The 24,204-nt window shown below is 42.0% G+C and overlaps 1 protein-coding gene across 12 annotated transcripts in view; it reads left to right on the forward strand.

Annotated features, from left to right (window-relative positions):
* Positions 1-24,204, forward strand: part of cacna1g (calcium channel, voltage-dependent, T type, alpha 1G subunit) — a 231,939-nt gene that overhangs the window by 45,143 nt on the left and 162,592 nt on the right. For all 12 annotated transcript variants that reach the window (XM_031312182.2, XM_031312188.2, XM_031312189.2 and 9 more), the window contains exon 4: positions 23,210-23,366. In XM_031312182.2, coding sequence (XP_031168042.1) covers positions 23,210-23,366 — 157 coding nt within the window. The remainder of the gene's footprint in view (positions 1-23,209; positions 23,367-24,204) is intronic.

Below are 24,204 nucleotides of genomic sequence, written 5' to 3' on the forward strand. Positions count from 1 at the left end.
GTTCATTCTCACCTCCACCGCCTGCATTGCTTTCATTTAAATACAGACCATAATTATGTCATTAGCTCCCTCAATTGCTCAGAGAAGATTGCAGGCAAACTGAGCAATGATTCCATGGATGTGTGTGTGTGTGTGTGTGTGTGTGTGTGTGTGTGTGTGTACATTAGGGCTGCTAGATTATGGAAACAATCATAATCACGATTATTTGGGTCAATATTGAAATCATGATTATTTAACACGATTACTGATTGACTTTTGGAAAGATGTTGCGATTATTGAACTTAAAAAAAACAGTGAAAAAGTGAAACAGATCAACAGCGAAAACACCTAGAACTGTGGAATTTCCCTTAATACTTTTCCCATTTGAACACTTTTTTTTTCATTCAGAACACAGGGCAAAATAGAAAATATAGAATAATAAGAGTTTACTTGCAAAACATAACGTGCAAAATTCTCGTTTTTCTTGAATTATTTTGTTTTTGTGGTCATTAGGAGCCAAAATCGTAATCGCGATTCAAATTTGGATTAATTGCACAGCCCTGGTGTACATGCAGCGGTGTTTACCCCGCGTGGGTGCATGAATGGGACATCAACCTCCTATCACTCTACTGATGACACATCCAAACCTCTTCTGGAATCTCACCCTCTTGTCAATCAAGGCTGTCTTAGGGCTCCAGCGCTGCTCATTAGGCCACACACACACACACACACACACACACACACACACTCAGAGAGCACACAGACTCGCTCATTAGGCATCCGACCATTCCTCATCCTAATCACAGGACTAATAGTTATGTGTTAATGTGTGGATGATTTGGTCTGGTTCTGGCCCTGCGGCGAAAATGTCATTGGGTAGGGTGGTGGTGGTGGTGGAGGAGGGGGGGTCCCAAAACGGCCCCCCTTCATCCCTTCACCAGTCCAATCAAGTCCTGCAGAGAAGCTTGCAGCATTCGTCATGACTCTGGATGGGGATGTTTATCGCGGAGCTCTGCCTATTTTGAGGAACACTCAACTGAATTTGAATACACAGGTGCTTTAGTTCTTGGATGCTTTGAATTAATTTCCTACACTGGATTCATTGCACTGATTTTATTTTTAACCTCTTCCATTATTAAGCAGTTGTTGGATTAAGGCGAAGAGAGGGAAAAGCTACAGTTTGCCTTTTTAAATTTTGGCAAGCGTGAAGGAATTTGACCTGCGTAATTGCCGCAGTGACATTACAAAAGAGGTACAGAATAGGGAGGACATAGATGTTGCAAAATACAATGTGACAAGATCCACAAATTCACAGTTGTGCAGCAGCGGTGAGTCATACTTTTAGTACAGTTGCCCTACATTACACACATAGAGATAGATTTATCTAGGATCTTTCTGTGCTTGTAATTCCCACAGAGTTCCTCTGTGCTCATAGGTTCACATATATCCAATTATATCTTAAAACAATTGGCACCTGTCCATATGCACATTGTGTTATTGTTCGCTGTAATCATTCCTAGGCCTGGGTATCGTTCCAAAAATGTCGATACTGATACCAATACCAATATGTGAATTTGATACCGGTTCCTGAACGATACCTTTTTTTATATAAATCTTCTTCCACCTCTGGCTGCTGGTGGGAGTGGATGGTCCAAAAATAGACAGCGGGTCCCGGGATTTAGCAGCGCTGCTCCTGATCAGTGCTGTAACCGGCTGTTTATAGGTTCGCCTAACTAGGTTTTATAAGAAAAAATAATGAACGCACACGGAGCATCCAGTTGAACAACAGCCAACACTCTTCTACTTCCTCTCTTCCTTCCTGGGGCTCTCGGCCCCCACCCCTTTCTCCTGTGTCAACCTGAGGGATCCAATCAAATCTGTTACAGTGCGTTAAAATCATAGACATAAAATTAGTGGACATAGCATCCGTGATGTCACCCATTGGTTTGCGGGCTGCCGTTTTAATGCCTCAAGTTTGGCAAATACGAGCATCCCCATCTTCGGTTTTTGTAACCGGATGTGACGATTTTTGACGAGAGGTTTTGAGCGAGGGAGGATGACGCGGCCAAGCCAATGTTGTTTATGAGTTAAATGGCACGTCGCTAAGCTAAACGCTAAAGAGGGAAAGTCACAAATTTTCAACTCTTCTGAAGCAAGTCATCGAGTGGAGATTTACTGGCTGGTAAACGTGGAACTCCGGATACTGGTGCCATTCATCTGAATGTACGGTAGACAAGGACAGCAGTAGCTAGAGGCAGGGGTGGTCTCAGCCCACCCAAACGTGTGACTTGCCCACCCAATCAAAAGTTAAGAAAATGTGTTCAGCAAATGGGGAAAAAAATGTCTAACTTCTGATTGGGTGGGCAGCCTAAAGCCCGCCCCCATAGTCGCCTATTGAGCTACTATGACCTACTATAGCAACTGTGTGGAGGAGGGGTGGGCATGGTGGCGCAATCACGTAAGACTTGTATCGTGGATGCGCCGAAGGTTTTGTTGTCATTATTTAGAAATCCTCATGGGGGGGAGACAGAAACTAGCTAATAATAATGGACGTGCTCTGCTGCAGCCATGCTGTGGCGGTGGTGTTGCGCTGCATCCGTGCTCCATGTATTTCTGCCGTAGTTTGGGTTTTCCACCCCCCGTTGAAGAGCAGCGTTCAGCCACTTCCTTAAACTTTGTCTCATCCAGAGATCAGACCCCCAAATGGGGATCGTTGTCTCACAGACGGTCTGAATGAGAAACTGCCTTGTCAGCAGAGCAATAACGTGATGCACAGCAGACTTTAGGGCAGGTGGATTTCTAGAACGTAATTTCGCTAGTTATTGTCGACGGGTATGCATATTTTTAATACTACATATTACAATAACGTGTTTTCCCCTGTGGGATGGGAGAAAACACAAAATCAATGGTCAATCTGTTGACGGGCAGGAGCGGAATTAAGAAAGCAGTCCAGTGCAGGGATCTAGCGTAAACGTTCCATCTCCAACCTCTTAGTCAACTTTCTTGTTGATAATTGTCAACTGCTGCCTAGAATGTAAGCCATCTGAACCTGGATCAGCAGATGTATAAACTGTTAGTACTCACAATCCTCCGCCTCACTGTCTACAGTCCCACATTGCTCTTTTCTCACCCTCTCTCGGTCTGTTACCTCTTACCTTAAGACTGGAGATCATCTTAAAACACACACACACACACACACACACACACACGCACACACACAGACTGGTATTAACGGTCACATTGTACCTGGGCTGGTGTCCACTTCCTAGGCTCTGGCATTGATTGATGCACTAACATGGCACTCCTGCCAGTGCAAGTGACAGATACATGTTGCAGGCTTCATCCACCTGCTGCCAACAAAACCAGAAGTCTCAGGCTGTGTCACCCCCACATCACAACCCCCTGTCTGCCACCTAATTGCCTAATACCCTCACGTCCTCTACCGGCCCACAGGGACCTTGTACCAGGCCTGTCATTGGCTACATCAAGGTAGATATGACAACTTGTGGCTTGCCTCAGAATGGGTCTTAATATTCAAAGGGATCGGCTGACCACAAGTGTGTCCAGAGTAGAGTATGTGTTCCTGGGTAACATTTGCTTATGGCATGGAAACAGATATGGCGCTATAATGAGGTTGTATTTTGAGCTTTCATTTAGGATGAGTATATCTAGTACATTGAAAGAAAAAATCTAAATCTAGATTGGCTAAATTATTGAGAAACCCCAAATTGCTACATTTTTTTCTTTTTCTAAGCAAAGTGTGCTTCTACTAAATATTAAATAACTGCATACTTTAACATTTAGAATCTATTGTCAGCAAATGCTTCTTTTGCGTCTTCCTTGATTCTGCTCCTGCAATATGCAAAGAGAAGTGAGGAGCTGCTTTAATGGGTTTCACTGTCAGGCCTCAAGGCACTTAAACCTAGAATACTAACTTTAAAATGCTGAAATGCTTTTCGTAAAAGTAAAGGAGTCATTGTTATACACAGAGAAGAAAAATAACTATTATACTCAGGCTAAAGTGACACATTTATTTCACTATCTAGCAGACACTATTTTTTTTCTTCAAGTCAAACATATTTTTGGAGTAGAAAAGGGCCTCAGGATGATGGTTGCTCACCTGCCAAAGCGCTTGGTTTGGTGGCAATGCCAGCCAGCTGCAGTCTGAATTTGCAATTCATTACTGCTGCTGGCGTGGGTTCATGTATTTTTTTTTTTACCCTGGTTATCATCAGTTCCTTAATGCCAAGACCAGCTGGAATTAAAGAAGAACGATTTTACAATTACTCTACAGGTCAGTTTAGTAGACATGGGGAATACCTCTCAGCCTAAGAAAACAGTCATATATGTAGTCATATTGTCTTTTGTAGCTGTAGGGGAGAATCATCCTGTGGCTTCTGAGAGATAATCCCTGATGTTGTCATTAGGGTTATCTCGGCTTGAACACAGCAGTTACAATAAATATGGATTTTTAGCCCTTTTGGACGCATACAGTACTATTGACTAAAAGTCAGTATTGTTCACCCTCTGCGACTCTGGTTGACCAATCTTTTTTTTTTTTCATCTTATCTGTTTTTTGTCTTAAGATCCCAACCTAACTGAACCCAACTCCCAAATTTGACATCCAAACCTGACTCAAAAGTTGTATTTCTATTATAATTTTACCCAATGCTGACTGTAAGCCGACGAGGAAAATGCTACACATTGGCTTCATTGTCTTTGTCCTTCCCCCTTCTAACTGGGCATTGAGAAATGTCTTAACACTAGAAGTGCCGGAATTCCATAACTACTAGAACTGCCGTGAGCGGTCATTTTGACCGCCAGATTCCAAACTCTATAATCTCTCATGATAAATACCTAATTGCGATATTGTATTATGTATTGTATTAGGATATCTTTAGAAAAACGTAATAACACCGAAATGTACATTTTTACGAGTTTAATTATACATTTGAGTAGTAATACGTGTTTCAATTATTCATATCATGGCATAGTAAACCGTAATTATTTCATACATTCATATCCCGAAAAATATGGTGAGGAAATTCATTCACCTTAACTCATAACAGCCAAATAACAATTCTAAGTATCTTATTTGAACATTTAGCTATAACCTAACCTGGCACTGCCTCCGTTTTGGCGTCTGCTGCGGTGCGCAGCGCTGCTCGGACCGTGCGCCACTGCCCTTTTTTCCTCCATAAACTCTGCTCTCAGCTCCTCTGCCGGACAATTTTACTGCTGGTGCACTCCTTGGAGAGGATGTGTGCAATGATTCCAGCCAGTTCAAAATGACCGTCATGGCCGTTCTAGTGTTAAGAATTACATTAAGACAACGCAACAAAATTACCCAAACCCAGCCCAAAACCCAATATTGAGTCAGGATTTGCCCAGATAGGGACAGGTAGAAGAACTGTACGTGTGAGTAGGGCTGCGACTAACAATTATTTTAATCTGTCGATTATTTTCTAGATTAATCGATTAGTTGTTTGGTCTATGACATGTCAAAAATGGTGAAAAATGTCGATCAGTGTTTTCCAAAGCCCAAGATAACGTCCTCAAATGTATTGATTTATCCAAAACTTAAAGATATTCAGTTTACTGTCACAGACGAGTGAAGAAACTAGAAAGTGTTCACATTTAAGGAGCTGGAATCAGAGAAATTTGACTATGTATTTTCATTAAAAAATGACTCAAACCGATAAATTAATTATAAATTAATAAATAAATTATTATCAAAATAGTTGCCGATTAATTTAATAGTTGACAACTAATCGATTAATCTGTAGCCTAACCTGTGAGTTCCCCAACTCTTATCACTGAATTACCCCACCGACACATTACAGACCGACAGTGCAATAGGCCATTTTTTATCGCTTGCGCGATTTTACTATGGTTATAATCATAATAATAATAATATTAATATTAATAATTATTATTATTATTATTAAGCATTTGGCCGTCCTGGTCCCGAGATGGGCCGACCGACCCAATCAGAAGTTACTCAAATTGGGACGTTCAGTCAAAATCAAGCACTTCACCTTCAAACGGGATCTCCGTTTGCAGGGTTCAGGCTGTACCGGACTCTCCCAGTGATCATGATGTTCTTGGGGACCGGCTGCAGCAGCGTGAAGCCGCTGCTGACGAGCGCAGAGCTTCGCCGGAGCTCTGACTGACGGTCCGCGCGGCCGTCTGACGGCATCAGTATTAAATTGACAGTTTCATTACTCGACTCGTTGTCGCGTTAAATAGTAGTCTAATTCAGTGTTTTGGTACAGTTGGTTTTAACACCTGATGCGAAGAGGAGTAGCCTACACATGACAACCCTGAACAAGCAGCGTCGTTCTGCGCTGTCTTTCTGCTGTGCCCTATTCACGTAGTGTCACATTTTACACTTTGTAGGTTTAACTCTGCAATTAATCCGCGGTTCACATGTATGGATGAACTGTGGTGGTCCGTTACACTGTAGTCTCAAAATCCATGCACCATCACTGATCATTTTTGATCAATAGAATGTAGAAAAAAAAGTTACCATAAATCCCATAAAACAAATGGACTTTGTCTGTCCGGCCCATGTCCCGGACGTGAAAGCCCCCTTACTGAACTATTGATTATAATATTCCATTATATTTTGTATTTTAAATTGTTACCTGCCACCAGAATTTTGTGATTTCCTTGCCATAAATAGACATTTTTACCATAAATTGGTGTAAATGTATTGGTGTAAATGTATCAGAATGCAGGAATTGAAGTCTTTTACCCTCAAAAATTTCCTGGGGGAGGACCCCCAGACCCCCCCCAAAGGACAATTCTAAGCAAGGAAAGACCCTGAAGTATAATCACAGACAGCCATAAAAACATTACAATGGCAGAGTTAGAGAGTTAAAACCATAGACTGTATAATATGAATAATATATACAGTCTATGGTTAAAACAGATTAAAAGACGGAGAACCAGACGGACAATATGTACAGTGTCAACAGAGAGAAACACGGACAAACGAACAGACAGTGACAACAAAGAACAACATACTGTAGAGATTGACAGCATACAAACGGCATAAACAGATTTGTTATAAAGGTGTGCTCTTTAAAAATTAGTAAGCATTGTTTGCCAGTTACTTACATTAAATGTTTAAAAATCTGTTACATAAGGTACTGCTTATATTATTTCACCATCTGTACACAAATGTAATTAGTGAATGCCGTGGGTGGGGCTGCATGGTAATGTGGGCTGGTGTGACTACGGTGCCAGGGCTGAATTTTTGTCCCAGTCCGCCCCTGTTGGTAACCATTTAAAGAAGGAGAATACACTGGATCAGGATGAAGAGCAAAGGTGGCATGTCTGGATAAAAAAAACTAACATGCTCCCTCCCTCTGAGTTGATGACATACACACACACACACACACACACACACACACACACACACACACACACACACACACACTTTCCTAACACTCTTATAGTGCTGGGACGATATGCTTCTGTCCCGATTCGATTCTTTCACGATACATGGGTGCCAATTCGATTTGTATTGCGATTTTCATTCATTGCGATTCTAGAAGTATTGTGATTCGATGGTATCGAGTATTGCCTTTTCCTTCTTTAACAAAAACAAAAGTTGAATAATACACTTCTAGAGACAATACATCATGAGACATTTCTAAAAACTAATTGTTTTCTAAGAAGAATGCACATCACATGTCAGTCAGTCTGACATTTATTTCATTTGTAAATAAGTACATAACATGCATTTTCTGCACTGTCTGCTTCCACTCTGTTTTGCCGGAAACGGATAGGATATAGTCGCCATCGGCAGTACCGTATAAACAGAAAATATTTAGGTGAATCACTGGTAAAAATATGTATACAGTATATATATATATATATATATTAGGGCTGGGACTCGATTAAAAAAATTAATCTAATTAATTAGAGGCTTTGTAATTAATTAATCGAAATTAATCGCATTTTAATTGCATATAAATATTAGTTACCCTGGTCCTGAAACCAGTCATCTGGTGGAGTGTGGGTTGGGTGTGGGTCCTTGTAACTTTACTCGGAGTCGGGCTAACGTCCACGCTAACTCCTATGTGTTTTGCGTTGAGGTGATATTTGAGGCTCGATGTGCTGCAGTGATACGCAAATTCCTTGTTGCATAGCTTGCACACGACCATGCTCTTGTCGACGCTTCCATCCTTTCGTTTTTTTTCCCATCCACGGGGCCAAGCAAAGCGGTCTCGTCAGCTTTTTCGTTCATGTTCACTGTGGTTTGTTGTTGTTGGAAGTCAAGAACACTAGTTGGTGCTCCAGTATAATCGGCCCGTCGAAACTCATTCATTGAAAAACGTTCCGCGGTGCAAAAATAAGTGTGGTTAAAATTATGTTATTTATTTTTTGCGTAATTAATCTTAATTAACGCGTTAAAGTCCCGTAATGAATTAATCTTAATTAACGCGTTAAAGTCCCGGCCCTAATATATATATATATATATATATATATATATATATATATATATATATATATATATATATATATATAAAAAACGATACGATACATTTGATTTTTCTTTCCTCTCCCACCCCTACACACTTACATGCTAACAGACCTGCATTGCAGACACGTGTGCTGTTATTTTCATGCATCAGTAACACGGAGTGGTTCATCCTGATCTCTGAGCAGCACCTGGTTTATACATACGTTGTGTACTTCTGCCCAGATAAGCCCCAAAGGCAACAACAACAACAACACAGCATCATCGACCACCCCCCCTCCCCCCGTGTGCTCATGCCCTCATCCTTCGACTGTACATTGTTTGCCAAGTCTCATTACTGTAATTCAAGAGCTTCAAGAACTTTCTAGCTTCTATTCTTCACAAAGCCTATAAGTCACCCCCCTTGACTTCTGCTCTTGTATTGTGATGTCAGGCCGATAGAGAGAGGCCAGAGGAGTCAGGGGACGGGTTTAATCCAGAGGCTCCTTGTTTGTGAGTGGAGCAGAGGAAATAAAACACTGATAAGGTTAGAAGGAGTTCAAAGGAGGAAGTTGTCTGCCACAAGCAAAGAATGTCACAGCGTAGTCCTTGCTCTTTGTCGTCAATCCGTATGCTGATTGATATTCTGTTGCTTAAAAAGAGGGAAAAGATTCAGTTTCATTTGTATTTTCAGTGCAAATTCATTTTCAGCTCAAGGTTTTTCAGTTGCTACAGATTCCTGAAGCTTGAAAATCATTTCTTTGATCACTTGGAGCCTGTCAGGTACGCAACCGTCTCCCCAACACAGCTGTGATTTGTCAAAGAGATTAGTGTTAAAAAAGTTGGAAATTCTGCTTTTGAGCGACTTGATGTGTAAAGGTATAAAGGCATAACAATGATCAATCTTCTGAGAGAATAATTTTTAGTACAAGAGGGATTATGAGGAAACGGAAATCAGGGATCTTTTCAGACAAGCCTGCGTAGAACAATTTCTAAATGTGTCCGTACAAACAAGAAGATTGGTATTCATCAAACGTCAACCTCTTATTTATCAAAATCTTGCGGCTGTGTCAGTCATCGCAGGTCAAAGTATAGGACCGTTAAATTCAGCATAAGGAGGCAGGTTGGGGTGATGGATGGGTCAAACAAACGGAGGACTTTCACTCAGGAGACCGGGGTTTGTGTCAACAGTCACTTCTTGATATTAACCGACTTTTACGGACCTTAGTCCGTGAAGCAGTTACGTCCTAGTTTCAGTAGTTTTACGTGACTCATTTTAAGCCAATGCCCCAGTATTTTTGTTGCCTAAACTTAACTATTTCTTCCTCACAACGTTAACTACATGTTTAAAACTGAGGCCGTTAGGTTATATCAAACAGTCACATGATTAAAACTGCCACCGCGGTCACATGTTAACATCATCGTGTTTAAAAATGGCCACAGTGCGGCAGTAAATAGAACAGTTATATATATTTTTTTATATCTGATGTGTTTTAAGGTGGAAATGTCACCAGACATTTTGACAGTTATTTTTAAAGTTGGGAATTGCGTGTCTTTAATTTAGGAATCAGTTTTAAAGCTCAGATCAGGCCAACAAAAATCAAGCCCGACCCTACCCGAGCCCGTGCACGTTGTGTCCGACACATTAACTGTAATTATGAGCCCGAGCCCGATTTAAACCCGATAATTTTTTAATACGTGGGCCATTATAACTGACGTTCTCAACTCCAATTCCTTTTACCTGTGGGTAACAGATCAAGGCAGCAACATAATCAAAGCCCTGGAACCATATAGGAGACTTTCTTGTCTCGATCACCTAATTAATACGGTCCTTCGCCACGGTCTGCATGCTGACGCACTGCCCGACAACGCGCCGGATATAGAAGAGACCATATCTGCTGCTAAAGGACTCCTGGTTGCGTAATTATCGAAGACAGTGCTACAGATGGGGGAGACACGATTTAGCAAAGTTTACCTCACACTCAAGTCAGTGCAGGACATATATCCAGAGCTACAGGAGAAGCTGGAGAGGCATAGCTTTCTCCCCACCCAATTAGGCTAATAAAGTAATGATTAAAAAAACACAAATGCTTAATTAAGGGCCCGGCCCGGCCCGGCCCGAGGATAGTGGCGGGACATATCGGGCAGAGAATCTAAACTCTAATCAGTTTGGCCTAGAGAATACCATTGTATCACTTAGAGTTTGTTTGCATTGTACTATTGGTGAGCTGTTCTAAACATTATCAAGCACAGGAAGAGAGAAACTGTTAAATAAAATGTGTAGAAGTGAGCTAAAGCAGAGGCCCCAGATCCAATGAGATCAGATTCTGTTATTTCATACAAACAAGCAAACTCATTCTGGCAAATAAAACAAAAGCAGGTAAACAGTTCAGATGGGTTCTCTGTCCTCTTTTCTCTCCATCAGTTTTCATTTGTCTGCATGTACTCCTTTCTTCGGGTCACATGGCTTGCTTATGCAAAGGCACGTTCCCATTTCAGGGACGTCTAGTGGTTTGGAGTCGCTGACACGGTGCTAGTTCCCATCCGCTCGGAGCAAATAAGAAGAGACGCAGGTGTACACTGGCCCTCGACTCAGAAAGCCCATTAGTTCACAGTACACAGATTACAAAGCTGGCTAGGCCGGAGCTAGACCCGGACAGGAGAGCAGAGCAAGCAGACCTAATCTGCCTGCTAACAGATGGCTCCCCAATCACACACAGCCTCCCGCCTGCCAGCCATGTTGAAATGGAGTGGCCGCCCACAGTGAGGTTGGAGAGGGCGCACAGGCAGAGGACATGATTGTTATTGAATATGAAATGTCAATCACTTGGAATGAGCACGCTATTCAGGTCAGGAGAGGCTCAGAGGATTGATTCTTTTATCCTGGAGATAAACAGAGGTGCTTTATATGATATTCCTGTTTGCCTGCATCATATATGGCTCTCGTCCAGTTGATGTATAGTTTGATGCCTTGATTTACTACACCATCGAAATAATCAGTTCTCCTGAAAAACTCATTTTTACCACCACAAATATTTGACGTCCTTATACATTGGTCTGAATTGCTCCCTGCTGTAACTGCCATCACTCATATTAATACAATTCAAGATTTGCCCTGTTGTGTACATCTAATAGATTCAGAAAAAAATGCATTGTCTGTCATGATAGAAAATAGTCTAAGACGTGGCTCACCATACAGTGCAAAACAAACTAACAAAAAATAACTTACACAGGATAAACATGACAATATACTGCATGTGTGCAATGTGGCATAATGTTAGTGTGGGTGTGTGGCTTAATTCGTTTTATTTAAGATGTTTATGGCAGTGGGAATGAGGGAGTATTTCTAAGTGTTTTTCTTGGCTAGAGGGACTTTATAGCGGCGGCCTGATAGTAGTAACTGGAAAGAGTTATGCAGGGGGTGAGTGGGATCTTTTGTAATGTGATTGGCTTTCAATCAATACTATCGAGGAGGTTGCTTTTCTTGTGGTCACCAGAAAATTAAGATTAAGGATAAAGAGGGAGGCAGAGAATGCATTCGACAAGTTCTTTGACCTTAACCTTCTGGAGTTGAGAGCTCCGCCGCGATTGCTCAGTAGGATACAAATCAATGTCATGTATTTAGATTAATAGCTTCACAATTTTAATCACATACCCATGAAAAAAATCATGACAGACACCTTATAATTAATACTTTCCAATGTGTCCACTGCCAAATAATGTGTTTTTTAAAATTGTGTGATGGAGTACTGAAGTCCTGGACTCGGACTCGAGTCTGACTCAAACCGCTATTCTCTGGACTCGTGACTCGGACTCAAACTCAGGTAATGGTGACTCAACTCGGATTCTTCTTTGGTGACTCAGACTTGAACACTAGGGATTCAAGACTTGACTCTGATTCGGCAGTTGGTGACTCGACTGCAACCTTGCCTTAAGGATACATAGGGTTAGGGTTAGACTGTCCTACTGACCCCATTGGTCATTTGTACAGGCAACTTATGACCCATATTTTGTTTATGTGGCGGTAGTCTACATCTACAACCTTCCACTTCCGGGATTGCTCTGTGGCCGCCGGAAATTCCGCTGGATGTCTTTCTTTTCAGCCGGATGTCCGTTACCTTCCGCTTTCTTTGTGTTGGAATTTTAAACTCCATTTATGAGGACTATGGTTAACTGATCAGATCTCTGCAGGGTAAATCCAGACACCTAGCTAGACTATCTGTCCAATCTGAGTTTTCTCTCACACGACTAAAACAACTTCTTAACATACACATGTTCCACCAAAACAAGTTCCTTCCTGAGGCTGTTTTGCAGCGGCACCGGGGCTCCATGCGGCGCTTATTGCCACCCATGATGATTGTTTTGATTGATGAAGACATGCCATCAAACCAGAGCACGTTTTTCTCCCATCCCGGATTGCTGTGCGGACTGGCCAGACCCTCCTCCGCAGCGCTGTAGAGGAAGATCTGGCAATGCGAGACTAATGTGGCGGCAACCTGTAGTGGCCGTAATTAATGACGGCGGAAAAGGAGGAAGTCGAAAACGTGGTATAATGCCTGAGCCACACCTCCCGCGTGAGCAGCACGTGTGTGACAGCGGCCACGTTGGCAGTTTCGAGCAGCCACGTAGTCCGCTTGAGCAGTGTGGCTCGGCTACGTGTGGGCCGCGGACATTGAAACATTCTGTTCTCGCCTATATTTTCTGCATGACGTGCGCAGTTTGCCGCAAAATTAGACCGTGAAATGATCTTTTGAAAGTCATATTGACATCATAAGAGCATTTTCACTACAGTTTCAATGTGTATATATGTAGAATATGTCACATGACATTAAAAAAAAATTAATACTTTTTGCCTAAATTTAACTTAACACTTTCTGTTTCCGTTTCATAGTAATGAAAAACCCTCTAGTGGTATAGGCAAACTTAATGTTGAAAGGCAGGCAGCGCTTCAGCAGCACTGTATAGTGGGGTTTCCATCAACGTATTTTTATGCGTATTAGAAAATGTTGATGGAAACGGCAAAATTCAAAAAAAAACTTCCTCAAATTCACAAAGAAGTTTTTACGCTCGCATGAGGTGGTTTTTGCCTTTTTCGAAAAAGAGCAAAATGGGAGATGGAAACAGCTTTGCTGAATAACTTGTGACGTAGCGAACATGTGACTCACATGACGAGAGTCCTGGTATCCATCAGATGGGGGAAGGATTGGGATATGGGTCCCATCCAGTGCTCTGTACACTTGTGGCACAAGGTGCGTAGTGAAGTTGCGGTGCGCTGTTGCCTGTGCCGCAGCCACGTCGGGTATATTGACGAATTAGTTCAAAAGCTTGAATCGTATGGCCCTGCACACCGCGTATACACAGTGGTGAACGGTTGTCTTGCTGACACCAAATGTCTCTGCCACAACCCTGTATTCTGCACAGGTGGCCAACTTGTACAATGCTACCTCTCTTAATTTAGCCAAAGAACTTAGCTTCTAAACTCTTTGATTTAGCAAGCCGGTTTGCAATGTACAACTATGCGTAACGTCAACTTGTGACGAAACAACGCTTTGCGTAGTCTAGTTTATTCGCTCCAAACCAGTTGATGGAAACGCTTGTAATTCGCATTTTTTTTTTTCTTTTTTGCGACATTTTAAAAGTAAACTTAAAATTTGCTTGGCAATTAGATGGAAACATGACTTATGTGGACATCACACGCGTACAAGTCAAAACAGTTTTTGCGAGGTAGCCGTCACACACTGCTTCTTTTTAGGCTATGTAGCCTGGGCATAAAGACAACAACAAGTTCCACATAGGGAGTAGGTCAGGGTGGCAGTTAGGTCATGGTGGCAGATGGCTCAAACAAATATAGGAATTTTACCCAGACCACTGTTCGTGTCCTGTGTGGAACCAAAAGTTGACTTATTTTAACTTACATAGGTAAGTTAACTTGTAAGTAAAGTCACGTAACTATGTTACAGTCAAACCACCCACCTCAAACCAAGACCGATGAGGTGGTGGGGGCACCCGAAACTTTTAATAAGGGATTTTTAAGAAGCCGACAGGAAGCTGGATAAGTGCACAAACTGTGGTGTTTATTGACAACAACAAAAAAAACATACTCAAACAAAGGGAACAGACTGAACCAGCCCCCAGAAATACAAAAACTAATTTAAACTGAGGCAAAATCACATTAAACAAACAGCAACCTCACAGTAAGCTGCCAAGTCCTTTCTTCTCCTGAAACCCTTTTAACTCAGCCTCACCTAATTGGACCCTACCACCTGCACAGGTGATTATAGGGTGAGCTAACCTGAGAAAGCAACATTAACGCTTTGTTTCTGAAAATACCATTACAATTAGATAGATCAGTTACTGCTGACATTACTATTTATACATATATGTGCACCCACAACAATAGGCACCCGCAAATATTATAAAAATGTCATTCACTGCAGAACTATCATACCTATTGTTCTACACCTTAGGAGTGCCCATCCCCTCAGGACCTAATCAGGCACACCTGTATGTACTCTCCTTAATTAAGCTGGTGAGCAGCTGATCTACCCCCCACATCACAGGCAGAACCATAGCAAATTACTATGAACCTATAAACAAAGCAGGCCGTTGTCAAATAATAATTTATCAAATAAACTAAAACATTACACGGAAATTAAAGATTTAGCAGACACAAAACATTGTTAATTTTGGGGAACAGAGGCTAGTGAAAATGGAGAAAGGCAGCCTTTTCACAGTAACGTTACATTCTACGGCACGTACTTACGTAACAAACTTATTACTTATTTTAACCCAAACCACCATCTCGTCCTTCTCGTTTCCTAAAACCTAACCAAACGTCAACTACATGTTTAAAACTGGCACCGTTATGTTTAGGTATCAAGTGTATACTGAAAAGAAGATTAATTTAGGACATCTTAAGTTTTATACATTTTTCTTACAATTTTTTGACATTGATTGATTTTACGGGGAGTTTAGGATTGTCAAACTCCTTTGTATGATACATGAGAAAATATGTGGCAATAAGTATTGTTTACTGTAGCGTTCTGCATGGCTGCAACTGTCAGATGTGTGGAAACCAGTGCGGGGCAGTTTTAGGTATTAAACTGTCATTGTGCAGACATATCTACACTCTGGATCGCAGCGTATGAAGCCAGTTAGTGTGCTGCGGACTCTAATCCCAGCTGCTGCCACTAACTCAGTCATAGCTAAGCAGTATCCTAACAGCTCAGCACTTTACACTATGAGGGCAATCATTTGAAGGAGCTGCTGCTTAATGTGTGCTCTGTGTATGTGTGTGTGTTTGCACTGCTCATTAATGACTAAAGAGAGAGAAAGTTAGAGAGAAAGTTGCTGTTGTGGGCAGTGAGTCAGATCTGTCAGTGTGCATGAGACTCCCATCAAGCCCTCCAAACCAATACAATAATATGGGTCTTCTGTTCCTACCCTATAATACGACCCACAGGCAGGGGCGGGGCCAGAAGGGGGGCACAGGTTGGCACCCCCCACCCTCCCTGAAATATGATTGCCCCCCCTGATGCCCGCCCTCTCCACCCCAATCCATTGGGCTAGAGTGCTGTCAATCTGACAATTGTGATTTCCATTGGATCAGAGTACTGTCACTTGGCTGCCTGTTCTGCCCATAAATATATCTACGGTTCTGCCAATCTTCCCAGCCCTTGTCACATGACCAATTAGTTTCCATGACAGCTATTCTGATAGCATGGAACCAGCACTGGAATTATTTTTTTTAAAACGTGGCAGACTGAGCTTATAGAAAATGTGTCTTGTTTTCATATATACAATTTGAAATGACAATGAAAACAAGTGAAATTAACAATGAATGGGATGTGTTATTTAGCAGAATTACATTGTGTTGTTATATCCTATCCAATATTTCCTATATTTCTAAGCAGATTTTCTATGCTGTATTCTGATAAAAATGTTTGGTAAATTGACTGGATGCTCTCGCTGTGTAACTTCCAGCCCGGCTGTTCCAATGCCCCGCAGCTCACGTGAAAATAGACCTGGCGCGTATCTTTAGCGGAGCGGAGAGCCGCTTCACGCACGCTTCTGGGACCCGCTGTGGTGGTGGAATATCAAGCATCGACTTGAATTGCCACAATTGCTCACGGGGGCGCGGCGCATGCAGATTTTGTGCAGCAGATTTTACATATCTCGCTGCACTGGATGTTTCCCTTGCAAACAGAGCTGTAACACGGCATTTAATACCTTTTTCACAGTGCTATTATGAGCGCTTTGGAGAGATATTTCAATGTCATGCTGGTAATTGAGTATTGCAGACATTGCGTAATGTGACAGATATTATGTAATTGAAATAAGTTGAAAACATAGTTTTTCAAGAGTGTTGGATGTCAATCAAAATATTCTGTGTTTTCACTGCTGTCACTTTCTCCCCAGCTGGGTGTCATATTCAGATGGTTCCCTTTGACATTATGGTGCTGTGAAAGACGCATGCATGTTATTCCACGGATGCTCCTCGCTGTCAGTCATTCTCCTGTCCTTCAGTAGTACCTTTGCTCCTCTCCTCCCTTTATCTCCCCCCTGTGTCTCCTTGCTGTCTTCTCCTCATTTGTTCTCCATATCTTAGCAAATCTGCAAAATCCTCCTTCTTTTCAAATCCATCTGTCAACACCAAAAGTCTTTGTCTCAGTGTGTACCCTCGTGAATCCACCACAAATATGAAAAGTTCCTCATGCAGTTTGGTGTGCCACTCCCAGATACCAGGGTTTAGTTGGAACGTGGACGGAATTTAAAAAAGTGTAAACATGCCCCGTAAGTACGTGTTTCATTTTAAACTGTGGCTTCCACACATCTGACAGCTGCAGCCATGCAGAACAACACTAAACAATACTTATTGCCACATATTGTCTCATGTATCATACAAAGGAGTTTGAATCTTTGATGTAAAATCAATCAATGTCACAAATGCTCATGGGAGTGAGAAAATTATTAATTTCAACTGCACGAAAAATGTATAAAACCTAAGCTGTCCTAAATTATTAGTGCTGTCAAACGATTACAATATTTAATCGCGATTAATCTCATTAATGTCATAGTTAACTCGCAATTAATCGCACATTTCTATCTATTCTAAATGTCCCTTGATTTCTTTTTGTCCCATTATTTTTTCTCATTTTAATGCTCTTATCAACATGGAAAAGTGGATCAACTTGCTTTGTGCTTTTGTCGCCTGGCTTTGACGAGGGGCGCAGAATTCGCATCAGCTGTGTGCTTGGCCATCAAGTGGTATTTCAGACTGGACGTGCTGCGATGATAGCTCAGTTCACAACGACAAAACACACAGATCACTTTGGTCTTGTCAATGGAACCACATGGCAACTTTTTAAAAGTAAACTTTCCATTCAGAGTCTTATTGGCATCCATTTCAGCATCTCGCACTCGCCATCCACTCAAAACGTAACGTTAGCCTACTACTCTTTGGCTGGCTTGCAAGCCCAAACAAGTGTGTGCGGCACGTCTGTTGTTTTGTTTCCGGTCTATCTAGAGCCGGTGTGGTGTTGTAGTTTTTCTAACGTTACTAGTTGTTGCAACAGCATGTGAAAAAAACTACAAAGTTTGCTAGGCCAAAAAGTACGTTAATCTCACGATAAAACAATTGACGTCGTTAAAATGGGTTTGCGTTAACGCCGTTAATAACACGTTTAACTGACAGCACTATAAATTATGCTCCATAATTAAACATTTCATAACTAAACGGTCGCACACCGGGGCTACGTCCGGATCTTAGCGCCGCCCATGACGATTGTGATTGGTTTAAAGAAATGCCAATAAACCAGAGCACATATTTCTCCCATACCAGAATGCTGTGTGGAGTAGCCAGACCCTCCTCCTCTCCGCAATGTGTGGAGGATGGTCTGGCAAAGCGAGACTAGTTGGAACGTGGATGGAATAAAAACAAAACTGAAACACACCCTGTAAATACGTGTTTCAGCAAGCATTAGCATGCCAACATTTGCATGTTTGAGTTGATCTAAAGGGGTCTGGCTCCAAAGTCTCTCCAGCTTTCCATCTCTTTCTCTCTCTCTCTCTCTCTCTCTCTCTCTCTCTCTCTCTCTCTCTCTCTCTCTCTTTGTTTTGCTGCCCTATTCATGTCGGTGTCCTTCAATCTGTCTCCCGTGTTCCTCGGTGGCTGTTAGCCCAGTAGAGGAGCTCTGCCGACGCTCAGAGAGAGACTGTCCCGGCCTCTCCAATTACCCAGAAAACCCCTGATCACAAAAAGGATGCCTATTATTGATACCTGACTTGCAGGGTTACTGCTGGGCGGGTAGCCTGCAATACAGAGAGAGAGAAAGAGAGACATGTGCGGAAAGCATTGGCGTAATTTACAGAGGGGGGTTACAACCCTCCCGATAATCAAAACTGGCCGGTGTAATGAAGTCAAAGAGTTTAAATGCTGTTGCAAGCAAATATTTGTTGTTAAGATGTGCATTATTCCTATAAAAATACACAAAACACATGTAGGTTTTGAACCTGCAGAACGTTTTAAACAATACAGCAGATTAATTAATACATTAATAGTAATAATAATAATAATAATAATGATAATATTTACATGGATAAAGACATTTGCATGCAGAAAAGGCAAACATTGTTGCAGAAAAATTCACCAGAATGCAGGAAATGAAGTGATTGATGTTCAAAATTTCCTGGTGGACGACTACCAGACAACCAGGTTATAATTTATCCCCCTAATGTTAAAACAGACGTTTTTTGCTAGATAGGTGGAGATCTCAGCACCCTCCCAAAGTTACACCCTTGGCAGACAGAGACAGAGAGACAGATATATTACACAATAGCAACAACACATAAGAAAGATAGATAGATAGATAGATAGATAGATAGATAGATAGATAGATAGATAGGTAGATAGATAGATAGATCTATTGAAGAATGAAGAAAATCAGTGCATGAAAATAAGAGCAAGTCTGCAGCAGCCGAGGGACACAGCCAGATTTAGCAGAGGGGGTGTGTGGGCGGCAGGAAGTGTGTGTGTTGTCATAAACTTGAGGGAACACTGTCCAGAGCTGACAGAATCAGGAATTTACTGTATGAAAGGCGAGAAAAGCAGGTCTCTTTAGTGTGGCGTTAATTCCGAGCAAACTGTAGGTGTACTGCTGACAGTCTCACAGACTCGCTAACAAATCTCCGTACTTCGGTTTGACTCGTGACTCTCGCGTGTTATCCAAAATGTATTTTTAACCTTTATTCATCCAAGGAAGGATGTTGCTGAGCACGCTTTCTGTTTTCTACAGTGGCCTGCTTATTTTTATACGTTCACACCCGCAACTGACATAATGCAGTGATTGGCTTCTAGTTACTGATGGAGTGTCTTTGCCTTTCATAAGTACTTCATTACAGCAGCACAGAGATCATCACTGTTTGTTTTTGGTATGTATTTTGGTACCATGTAGAACCTCTAGGTTATGCCATAACATTATGCTGGAAGGTAACTGCATTGTCGGTGCCATTTGCTGGGGTGGATACGTGGGATTTCCCCCCTTTCTGGTCTATATTATTTTTATCCCCGGTGGGGCCAAAATGTATCCCTCCCTCAAAGTGATCATACTTCACCAATAGACCATATATTATACACCTAAAATAGAAGTATTGTAAACTAAGTAAAGTGCTGTAACGTCTGTAGTGCGATAGAACGATAAAATCCGAGCGGCAGTTGCTGGTTGGATTTATCCGCTACAGAGCTCAGAGACGCCGGCTACCAGCGGAAGTTGTTTAGCCGCCAATAGGTGATTGTGAGCCGGCTACAGGCACCGCCAGATGATGGTCCTTTCAGGGGCCGTGGTAGTGGAGTTTAGCCAGAAAAAGTTGTTGTTGTCGTCATGAGGTGATCAGAGTTAAGTTTAGGCACCAAAACGACATGTTAAAGTGTAACTCTCGCCAAAATGCAACCTAGTGTGGCGAGTGGGACGTTTTGGTGTGGAGCGCCTTTTTGGCCCGCTCAACGCCCAAACCCAAGGAAGACACCGGCAACGCCACCCGGGGAATTTCACCCCGAGAATAGGATTTGGCTAGCTCAATAGTTAAACCACCAAAATACCATACACACAAGGGTAGAGAAATGGGGGGAGATCAGTGCAGAGGCCTTACCAGTGGAGGGACAGGGTCAAGGGGTGCGGGATCTCAGGGAAGGATCACCCCAATCACACGTGAACACTCACACACACGGTGGTGAAAAACTCAAAATAAACCAAAAGGGGTAAAACACAGCACACAGGAGGGAGACACCACCACCGGGGACACCGACACCACCACCTTCGGCACTCAGCAACTGTGGGAGAACGAACACTCAATTATTGGGGGGGATAATAAATCAATAAACAACTTCAATCTAAGGCAAATCTAGGCAGCCGAAAGTGACTAATAGCTGCCTAGATCCAAACGAAAATAACCAAAGATTAACAACAAATAAACCATCAAGTTTCAACAGAATTGAAAGTCTTTATCAGAAGTTAAACAAAAAGAAATAGGGATTAACCAAAAATCACTTAATCCTAGCTGCCTAGAGCCAAACAAAAATAACCAAAGATTAACAACAAATAAACCATAAAGTTTCAACAGAAATGAAAGTCTTTTTATCAGAACTTAAACAAAAAGAAATAGAAATTAACCAAAAATGACTTAATCCTAATTTAAAAAAGAAACCCATAAACAGACCCCAATCTCCACACACACATTATTAATAAACTAACGGGTCCGTATGATATGTCTACGAAAATGTATGCACACCAAAACGTATGATATCCTACGAATATGGAGACCGCCGGCTGGTCACGTGATGCCGGCTGGCTACGAGCTCCTTGACGCCAAGCAGCAGTTGCTAGTTGTTTAAGCCGCTACAGACCTCCATCACAGCTCGTAGTATCAGCGGCAGTTAGTAGATGTGTTTAGCCGAAAATGATGAACAAGATGGTATATGACAGTGGGACATGAATGACATGCCGTTTATAAGTGTTGTTAGCCAGTAAAAGCTGTGGTATACCATCAACCACTTGATTTCAGCTCCTTTATTGGTAGCAGTTTGTTAACTTTACTATCCTAAAAACCTTCCCAGCAGCAGACCACATCCTCTTGACGAACTAATATAGTGAATCACTTCTGTTTGTCAAGAGCCAGACCACATATTGTGTACAAGTAACCCACAGCACTGCTCTTCTCATCTGTTATAATATAATAAATGACCATGTTTTGACAGTCTGCTTCATTAAGTTGTGTAACTAATATACAACACAGGTAGGCTAAATTCATCAAACTGTGATGTGTAGCAGGCTACTATTTCTACCATGTATCATTATAATGTGATTTTTATTAAACTGTAAAAAATGTTTTATAGCATCCACTGGCAAGTGTATAATTTGATCAAATGAATGCTCTTGCGCACACTAAATGTTTTCTATTAAGCCAGCACGAGGCAGTGTGAACGGCTGTGAATTGACATGTTCTTTGGATTGATTCTCATACATGTACAGTATCTACCAATCTATTCAATGAAATACCCAGTACTAAGTATCAGCCTTGAAAAATGTGCTTCACTGCCACTTGTCAGGCTTTTCTCATGAACCATTTGTATATATAGCTACGGAAAGTAAAGCACTGTAATGTATTTGTATTCCATGTATGTATTGCTGTTTGCGCCACGTTGACCGGTGCTCTATAAAGCGCTCTGGTCCACTTAAGGAGGAGGTCGGGGTGGATGGCTTTCAAGCCCAGAAGTGGAGTTTGCATCCTGACCTGTCCCAGGAAACACGTGTTTATGTCCCAGTGTAAGTGTTTTAACCCAAACCACGATCTAACCCTTCTCGTTTTGGTGCCTAACCTTAACTGTCCTAGAGGCACGACGCTCACTTTTTGTCGGCTAAACCATACTAACAACAGCCTCCGAAACGACCGACAGCTCACAGTGCTCTGTAGCCAGCTCCCAGTAACATTTTGCAGGCTAATTTTAACTGTGAAGACTGCTAAACGGAACTGTCATGTCATCAGTCATCACATGACCAGCCGGCGGTTGCCTAATTTCGTAGCATATAATACAAATGTGCATACGTTTATGTATGGTATCATCCGAAACCTGTTCATGAGAATGCGTGGCACTTGCAGCAAAGACTTCTGACAGCAGTGTGGAATGTAACATTTACTCAAATACTGTACTTAAGTACAAATTTGAGGTACTTGTACTTTACTTGAGTCTTTTCTTTTCATGCCACTTCTTACTTCTACTCCACTACACACAGCTTTAGTTAATAGATACTTCACAAATAAGGATTTTTGCACACAAAACACATGTAAAATACAATGTTTTATGATAAATTAAACTACCTAACACTATACAGGCCTACAAGTAGAGCTGAAATGATTAGCTGATTAAACACTTTGTTAATTGACAGAACTGTTTTCACTGTTTCCAGTTTCTAAAATGTGAGGATTTTTCTGCGTTGAGTAATTTTACTCAATGCTTTTTAATCCTTTTACATATTCCTGATGACACTTCCTATGCTTTTACGTCACATTTACTTGTAACAGAGTGTTTTCTAAGTGTGGTATTCATACTTTTCTTTAAGTAAAGGATCTGAATACTTCTTCCCCCACTGTCTGACAGTAACATACACCTAATCCTCACAGTAGGCTACACATCTTCTGTGTGCATTTTGGGGAACGATTGTGTGGTGCCCGGCTGTTTAAGCTTGTCCTTGTCTCTTCTCTCAGGTATGCGTATCCTGGTGACCCTGCTGCTGGACACCCTGCCCATGCTGGGTAACGTGCTGCTGCTCTGCTTCTTTGTCTTCTTCATATTTGGCATTGTGGGCGTCCAGCTGTGGAACGGCTTGCTCAGAAACCGCTGCTTTCTGGGCAACTTCTCCATGTGAGTTCCACGTTTACTATACCAATATATATGTGTGTGTGTGTGTGTGTGTGTGTGTGTGTGTGTGTGTTCTTGTTTAACTATATTCGTGGGGTCCGAAAACCGGGAATACTAACCCTAACCCCCCTAACCCTTTGTGGGTCCAAAATGCTGGACCCCACAACTTTAAAGGGCTGTTTGAGGGTTAAGACTTGGTTGTAGGATTAGGGTTAGAATTAGGTTATGGTTATGGTTATGGTTAGGGTGAGGGTTAAGGTTAGGCATTTAGTTGTGATGGTTAAGGTTAGGGTAAGGGGCTAGGGAATTCATTATGTCAATGATGGGTCCCCACAAAGATAGTGATACGCACTATGTGTGTGTGTGTGTGTGTGTGTGTGTGTGTGTGTGTGTGTGTGTGTGTCTGTGTGTGCATTGTTTGGAGCAATAACTCCACCGCCTCATCTGTCCAGACAAAATTGTCAGCTTTTGTTGTTCGCTTCGCGCTACTAGGGAGAGAAGAGGGAGAGAGGAGGAGGAGAGGGAGACTGTAGAGAGACTGGAGAGAAGTAGAAGGAAGGTTATACACAGGCGCGCAGACTTGGTGGATCGCATTTCACACACTTTTGCAGCACCATATGCAGATTTCCCCCCCATAACGTGTGGAACGCAACACCACTTTTGCGTTTTCTCTTCAGATCGTTTCCGTCTAAACATAGCCTGAGACAAAAGCCTCACCATTTGTGTGATGGCAGGGATCAGCAACATTAGCATAAAAGTCTGCTTGCCGCATGCTAACGCTTACAACAGTATAAGACCTTTTTCACGGCAGACATGTTGACATGTCATAGTAGAAAAAGCA

The sequence above is a fragment of the Sander lucioperca genome, chromosome 22 (assembly GCF_008315115.2).
Source record: "Sander lucioperca isolate FBNREF2018 chromosome 22, SLUC_FBN_1.2, whole genome shotgun sequence".
In the NCBI taxonomy this organism is placed as follows: Eukaryota; Metazoa; Chordata; class Actinopteri; order Perciformes; family Percidae; genus Sander; species Sander lucioperca.